The 7917-nt window shown below is 45.6% G+C and overlaps 1 protein-coding gene across 1 annotated transcript; it reads right to left on the bottom strand.

Annotated features, from left to right (window-relative positions):
- Nucleotides 1-667: 667 nt before the first annotated feature.
- On the bottom strand, nucleotides 668-7357 carry notum1b (notum, palmitoleoyl-protein carboxylesterase b). The gene is made up of 11 exons (XM_041933613.1): nucleotides 6646-7357; nucleotides 5202-5254; nucleotides 4983-5078; nucleotides 4334-4394; nucleotides 3737-3795; nucleotides 2957-3059; nucleotides 2643-2834; nucleotides 2448-2545; nucleotides 2181-2328; nucleotides 2037-2084; nucleotides 668-1513 (listed from the first exon to the last, which is right to left on the bottom strand). Exons 1-11 carry the CDS (start codon nucleotides 7008-7010, stop codon nucleotides 1171-1173), a joined length of 1566 nt encoding a protein of 521 aa, XP_041789547.1. The 5' UTR covers nucleotides 7011-7357; the 3' UTR covers nucleotides 668-1170.
- Nucleotides 7358-7917: the final 560 nt, after the last annotated feature.

The following is a 7917-nucleotide window of genomic DNA, read 5'->3' as shown; positions in this document are numbered from 1 at the left end:
ACTGAAAGACATGAAAAAGATATTTTCAGTAGAAAAATAAATGTACAAGCTCTTATAAGTAGACTGAAGAACAAAGTAATAATCTTAATCTTTGTACCTTTTATTAGTAAATATTACCCATTAAATTATTATTTTTCAAAAAAAATGAGAAAAAGCAGCATATTTGGTGGAGGGTAGAAACAGCAGCACCATAGATGGATTTCTGATTGTAATAGTTAGAGTTGACAGAAGAGAGCACCAAATCCCCACAAAACAAAAAGGGAGGTGTTTCCCATCAAAACTGCAACCTTGATTCCACAAACGCTGGGACGCTGTGTAAATAAAACAAATAAAACAATGTGATCATTTGCTAATCCTTTCTGACATATACGCAGATGAAAACAGTACAAAGACAATATATTTAATGATGACCTCATCAACTTCATTGATTTTGTAAATATCTTCTTTTTCTGAATTTGATGCAGCAACACGTTTCAAACACATTGGGACAGGAGCAAATAAGACTGGAATAGTCCAAAAACACCTGTTTGGATCATTCCACAGGTAAACAGGTGACAGTATCATGATTGGGTATGAAAGGAGCATCCTGGAAAGGCTCAGTCGCTCACAGGCGAGGTTCAACACTTTGAGAACACATGATTGGGCTCAGGAACACTTAACTGCTGTCAGTAAATACAGTTTGTTTGCAAATGATTGCATTTGGTTTTATTTAGGTTTTACACAATGTCCCAACTTTTTTAAATCTGGGTTTTGTTTTAGATTTTTTACCACCATGACAGTCTCAACTTCACATACATACTGAACGGTACATATTTACTGTATATATACACACTATACCCACCTTTCGTAGTATTTGTGTACACCTCACAATAAAAGCATATCTACAGTATATATCTGTCTATGTGTTAAAACAAGGGGCATGTGATCCCATATGTTGTGTTTAAACAGCTCAAACGTTGTGGTTTGATTGTATTTGACTCAACAGTGTCTCAAAACTCATCAGTTTTTGAGTCGTTCAGTTTTTCAAAGCTGAGCCTTGTTTGTTGTTTATGGAAGGCGATGTTTGGAAGTAGACAGTTTTCTCTTTCGAGTTCATCTTCCAGCTGTCTTCCATTCATTTGCTGAACGGCTCACAGGCAATAACATTGCTGCACTTCAAAGAAAAGCACCTCAGTTCCCGTTGTTGAGCATGCCCAGTAGTGTCCTGGGGTCCATCCCCTGCTGCTGGGCCATCTTCTGCACGTCAAAGCCCATGTGCTTCAGGAACTGGATCACGCTCATCTCCTGTCCCGTCAGCTGGTCGCGAATAGTCGGGCAGGAGGGATTGCAGTGAGGCCACGGGCAGCTGTCGATCAAATGCCGGGGGCAACCCCTCGCTGGTGGGGTCTTGTGCTTTTGGTGGTTGTGGTTGCTGTGGCTGCCGTTGATGTGGTTGCTGTCCTGGAGGCTTCGGTCCCAGCAGTGGAGGGCTCGGGGCAGAGAGGTGCCTTTCACCTGAATGTCCATCCAGTGGCTGCAGGGGCAGGAGGACAGTAGTGGTGGAGGGTCAGAGGAGAAAGAACAGATTTTTGTGGTTTACACCGTGTTATCTTTTGTCTTAATTTCTCTTTATTCTGTATTTAAATTTATTCATACTGATACAGATGTATCTGTGCTGAGCTCAGATCAGTCCAGCCAAGTCATCGCTCTAGCTTCATTATGGTCATGCTGAATTTACAGGATGTTTTCATCAATGTGTTGGAAGTACTTTGATTTGTTGGGCATTTCATTCTGCCAAAACACTTTCCCATGTGTTGTTTTAATCTCATAATAAAACATTTGACCCATATCGCCCACCCTGACTTTTATTATTTATACACAGGATTCTAGTTGAGTCCCACATGCTCGTACAACACTACAACAAACAAACATTTTTTTTTAATTTGCTTTTTAATTGTAAAGTGAACTGTTTCATGTTGAGTCAACAGCAGAGTTGCCAACAGAGAAAAGCTTAAAGATCAAGAAGTTTCTTGTAGTAAAAAGTTTGATTTACTTACGTTCTAGTGATGAGCTCATGTGACAGACAGGCCGGAGCAAACATCGCCCTGCCAGTCAGAACACAGAATCACACCTTCAACAAAAAAGTCGTTTGTTTTTTCTTTATAGGATCTTGTGTGTGTGTGCCTGTGTGTCAGTCTTACGGGACGTCTCGTAGCGTGCTCCTCAGCTCTTGTCCCAGGTTCTGTATGTACCTCCACTGGCCCTCGTGGACGGGCTGTCCGGTCAGGTGGATGTTGTCGACCGTCAGTTGGGCCTCGTCAAACAGCCACTGCACCACAAACACCGGGCCTAGACGGAACAGAGGATGCACTGCAGGTCAGACTTTAGACGACACACACCTGCCTCTCTCTTTATCGTCAGTCTTACGGAGAAGCTCGGGTGGTGGGTTGTGTGGCTGGGTCACTCACTTTTCAACGTGGGGTAGACTTTATACCCAAAGAAACAGTTCCACTCCTCTCCCACATGAGCCTGTCTGCAGCTCTCTGGCACCAAGCCGCCCCAGTACCTGCACAACAGCAAAGTGTCATCATTCTTCAACATCTGTGCTCTTAGGTCCACCATCGTTCCATCCACATGTCCTTTCAGTTGTGCGTCTGTCCTACCTGATGCCTCTCTTTATGGCCTCGGTGGGTGCACAGCTGATGGTATCCAGGCAGTCTGTGAATTTGTACTGTTTGTTGTCCAGGAACCACCCAGAGTCAGCCAGACCCCTGACCTGCACCCCTTGGTGGCCCTGCGACTCCAGCTGCTCTGCAACGAGGTCCACGTTCAGGAGGACACCTGTACCACCCGCACTGTTGACAGGAAGAGTGGGGTCAGAGTGTGCGCCTGAGCCATTATCTTTGGTAAAACACATACACACAGTACAGAAGGGTGGCCACACACACACACACGCACACATGCAACCTGAACTGACCTGCTTCCTGCCAGGAGCAGGACCTTGGCGTTGTCCAGACCTTTTGTCAGCAGCTCGTTCACCACCTCCTTAATGATCAGAGAGCCCATGAATGCATAATCACCTGAGAACAAAAATGTTTTTCATTTATAGTCACATGACACACCTATCAAAACAACTACTAACTGTATATCGATATTATACACCTGCTGAAAACACAGTTAAAGCACACAGTTTTAAAAAGGATGCATTTAATAATAGAAGTAGGAGGATCATATTTTAGGTGTATTTTCTGTGCATAGTTTGCAGTTTATAGTTCGCTATTAATGCAAAAACACATTCAACTCAAATGGCTCCTGACTGATTTCATTTAATTACACTCAGCTTGACAATTAGCGATACTCAGCTACTTTTTTGTTATATGCTTTTGCATTTTGAAAGGAACAATCAAGCCTGATTTCACTCAGAAATTCAAGGGATGAAATAAAGTGGGCTGCACAGCACCTGCACAGCTTGTCTGTTATGTTATATATAAACCTGCCAAGTGTTTAAAGCAACAGCGTGTAATGAGGGTTTTTCATAAGTCAGACAGAGTCAAGGAAGAAGTTCAAAAATGTATGGCTGATATGAGACACGAGGAAGGCACAGATGACGAGCTCCCAGATCATCTGGAACTGTGGCCTCTTATCTGTTCACTCCTTACCTCTACCTTTAATAGCCAGTGCATCAATAATTCCTGCTTTTTATATCCTCAGCCAGATCTACGAGCTCACAGACTCACGGGCTGATTAACTGTCTTACTGTGATCAGTCTTCGGCGTGGCTCCACTCCACACATCGCTGGAGCAGTACGGGACGAAGCTGCAGGAGAGGGAGAGAGAGAGCAACGCTGACAACTTAGAAATCACACTTTATAATCAGAGCAGCTTTTATTTGAGCCAGTTCGCTGACAGCCACAGTTAAGAACAGAACAGGAGCAGACTGGGAGTGCCGTCTGCCACTGGTGATCACTGTTTGTCTATGAAATGTGTGAAAGGACGATAAATACAGAGAGAAAAACAGCAGCAAGCAAAAGTACGCTACATGTCTTATGTGCACCTAGTGTAACTGAAAGTAGCAATACCGGGATGGAAGTTGAAATAAAGATCAGTAAGTAAATGCATAGAAGTAATATTTGTATTAAATATAACATTAATCCAATATTATAGTTCCAAAAATGGGAAAAGTCATATAGAGATAATATTTTTTTTTGCTTTTACTAAAAGAATATGATTCTCATCAGTTATTTTCTAGAAGGTGTAACTTTCCCAGGTTGTGAGTTGAGAAATCATGAAAAATTAGAAAGAGCAAAACACAAGAACATTGACTTGTGAAGAGAAGGAGAGACACGAGCTCTTACACCATGTTGGCGTTCCACCAGTGAGGGTTTTCCTCTGGTTGAGGAGACAGAATTCCTGTTCCTGTGAAGCAGAATAAGTCACAACATTTACTTCAAATGTTCCCATCATAGAGTAAGAGAGGTTAAAATCTTTTTGGCTGCTTGTTAAAATTCACAAACCTTGACGTACAGTGGTCTGTTTTGGTGTATGCTGAGGTATGTGTTTACTGTGTGTGTGTGTTTTCCCTGCGGTCAATAAGTCATTAACTTTCCCTGCTTTGGTCAGCAATTACATGCAGCCATTGAAGAGCTCTGGCTGCTGCACCGGCCACCGGTGTAAAGTATACACCGAGAGGCTGGTGGAGAGAGTGAGCCATAAACAAACAAGGAGCCCCCTGATGGCTGGAGGGAAAGAACCAGAGAGTTTGACTTTTGAAGATGAATGCAAACTCAGCTAAAGAGCAAACACAAACATGAATCTATGAATCTCGCTCATTCAGGAGGGGTTTTTTTTTCCTTCTGAGGAAAGCAAAAGCCCTGTGGGGCTGTGCAGAGATTTTGCAAATGCTGTACAGGCGCTTTCGTGCATGTTTCTGTGTTTGTGCACAACAGAAAGTGTGCATTGACTGTGCTGCACACAATGCAGGAAGTGATATGTGCGTCTTGTTACCTGTTCTGGTTCGCGGCCACTTGGTGGAGCTCATCAGTCTCCTCATTGTCTCGTACCTGCTGTCACAGGTCTGCCTGTTGAAACAGTACCATCCACCTGAACATCACACACACGCACGCACACACACACACACACACACATATGCACACGCTTGTTAACGGGTCACATGTTGTGTTTCGCCTCCATCTGTGTGCCGTTCTGTATTGGTTGCATCCTCACCTTCTAAGAACAGCAGCCACCTCTTGCTGCCTTTAGACTCCTTGATGTAGTACCTGCGTGAGAACACCAAACAAAATCACTGTGAATGTGTCTCACACACACACACACACACTCACACACACATGCATATGTATACAACACAAGCTCCACGGGAGGGATGCTACCTTTGATCTGCACATGAAAGTTTTGGCTCTGATCGCACAGCTAAAAATCTCTGCAGGAGTCTGTTTAGAGGCTTTCAGAGCTCGAAATGGTAATTTTTAAAAAAAAGCAAGAGTAGAGGAAACTCATCAGGCTGTTGGCAGCACACACACTCGCTCTCTCTCTCTCACACACACAGAGGCTTAACAGCATGGGTGGCATGTGGAAAGTTCCCTCTTATTCACACAGTCAAAGTGTTTTATTTGATTGGTGACCTAATCCTCTAACAGTTGCATTCTTGTATATTTACCACATATTTGCTACTTAAAGTCCTTTATGCTGCACCACCTCACCTGACGAAGGAGGAATGAGATAGTGCTTGTAATCCTTTTCGTCCATATCATAAACGTACTGAGATTTATTCCACATAGATGCAAATCATCTTTAGTTGACTAAATTCTAAGATCACAGTGAATCTCAGCACAGCACCATTGACTGGGCCCTGAGTGCTCCGACGTGAGGCGACTGGCACAAAACTGGGAAAATTCAGCTAAAAAGCTGTGATCTTGCAGTGATGTGCAGGAGGCACAGCTGAAGCAGCTGAAGTCACTCCTGGACACAAACCTGTGTATTTTGAGGTGGTTCACCTGTTGCTACTGTGCAACAAGTGCTGAGAGTGAGCAGCCTATGAAATGATTCAGGCACATATCAGTCAGATCTGCGGTCTGACTTGGACACCTGCTTGCGGGTCTGTAGTGAGGTGACTTTGCCTTTATCTATATTTAAATGTAAGTCACTGGGGATATCTAATGATTCACACAGGATTCTTCTATTTCGTCCACTGGAGAAAAATAACTGTTAAAGTGACGCACTTTAAGAACAAGCACTGGTTGTATTACCGTAGCTTCATATTGTAAATATCAGACCCAACAACTTTGGTCCATCCAGTTTAAATAAACTCAACCCTGCAGGGTTAAAAAAAAGAGATGCCTCTCTGTCGGGTGCGCGCATGCTCTGTCTCTCTCTGTTTCATGTATAGTGCTCAGCGGTAGCGCGCACTGCGTTCCCTCTGATCTGGTCCATGGATCCATTTTGGTCACATCCGGACTGACAGTGGACTGAAGGCACTTTACTAAATGGCCAGAGTAACACAAATTGGATGTTTGGTGAGGCAGAGCGCCACTGAGCCTGTGCGCACTCGTGGCTTCAGCCAAACAACCTCTAGTCTGCATACAAAACGATGGCATGTCATTAAAGTGGCATCTTAAAAGTTACTGACAAAGTAAAGATGCAGTTCACTTACCCCGCAGGTGACCCGTCATTGCAAGTCACAGATACATTCTTCAAAAAGTGCAGCTTCATGTCTTGATCCAGCTTCTGCGCAGAACACGGGTACAGCGACTGCGCCAAGTTCTTTATCTGCACCATGAAGCTGTCCATGTTGCCCTCCACGGCTGTAAAGTCTAATGGGAAGCTCTCTGCTCCGTCCACCCGCTCCCTGTTCACCGCAGGCTGCTGCTGCTGCTGCTGCGCCCGCCGAGCTTGCGCCCGACCGCCGGGCGCTCTCTTCGCCTCCACCGGTGCGCTCATGTGGATGAAGAGCAGCAGCAAGCAGGAGCGCACCGCCGACAGACCGGCCGAGCCTCTCACCGCACCACGGCTCTGCATGTCTAACTGTTACTGGAAAACCTGTCTCAAGTGTGTGTGCGAAGGGTTCGAGCAAAGCACAACATATCCTAAGAGTCGCCAGAAAAGTGAGAAGTTCTTTGAAGACGCACGGAGACCTCTTGGAAACTATCGCTCGTGGAAGAAGTGCGGGATGAACGCAGGTTACGGTTCTCCATGGTCCATTCAGAGATGGGGGGCTGCCTTTAAAAACAAAAATCACCCTAAAAGCACGCGCAGTCCCCACATCATTCCAGTCCTGAAACCATGAGCAGCCAGTAAAGGCGTCATTACGCGCGGAGAAGTCCCTGAATTCAGCCCCTCTTCCCTGAAGACCTGTCGGGTCTGGGTTCAGGTCCTCACAAGCTGCGGACGAATTGGAACTTTATTTGAAGTCCACCCCCACCGCCCCCTTCCTGCCCCCTGCCCCGCGTGCTTCGCACTCTCGTGGGCCAATCGGTATTATCGTTGGCTGATGCTCCTCTCGGGGCGTCGGTCTCACACCAAGAGCGCGCTCATGCCTGGCACGCCCCCTTCGGTCGGTTCGCTCATGCAATGGGCCCCTTTGATGTTGTGTCATCATCTGACCACGCCGCCTTTGAAGTGTCTCTGGTTGGATACGGTGTGTGAGGCGAACATCGTAGGCGGACAGGCCGCAGAGGGTCGCACCATGCCGCCAGCAGAAACAAGTCTCCGGTGATTCACATGCTCTGCGGCCCCCACTCGTTCCTTTTGTTAGTGGCTGCTGGAGATAATCTGACAGAGATGAGTTACTTAGTAAGCCTGTGGCGTGTTGAGGAAGTTTGTGGGAGAGATAAGATCACTGGAAGGCTTTGGCTCATGACCGTGGCATGCATAGAGCCAGAGATATGCAGCTCTATGAGTTTCACTCATGCTGTTACACACAGAA

The sequence above is a fragment of the Chelmon rostratus genome, chromosome 3, assembly GCF_017976325.1.
Source record: "Chelmon rostratus isolate fCheRos1 chromosome 3, fCheRos1.pri, whole genome shotgun sequence".
Taxonomy (NCBI): Eukaryota; Metazoa; Chordata; class Actinopteri; order Chaetodontiformes; family Chaetodontidae; genus Chelmon; species Chelmon rostratus.
This window is presented reverse-complemented; position numbering and strand designations above follow the sequence as displayed.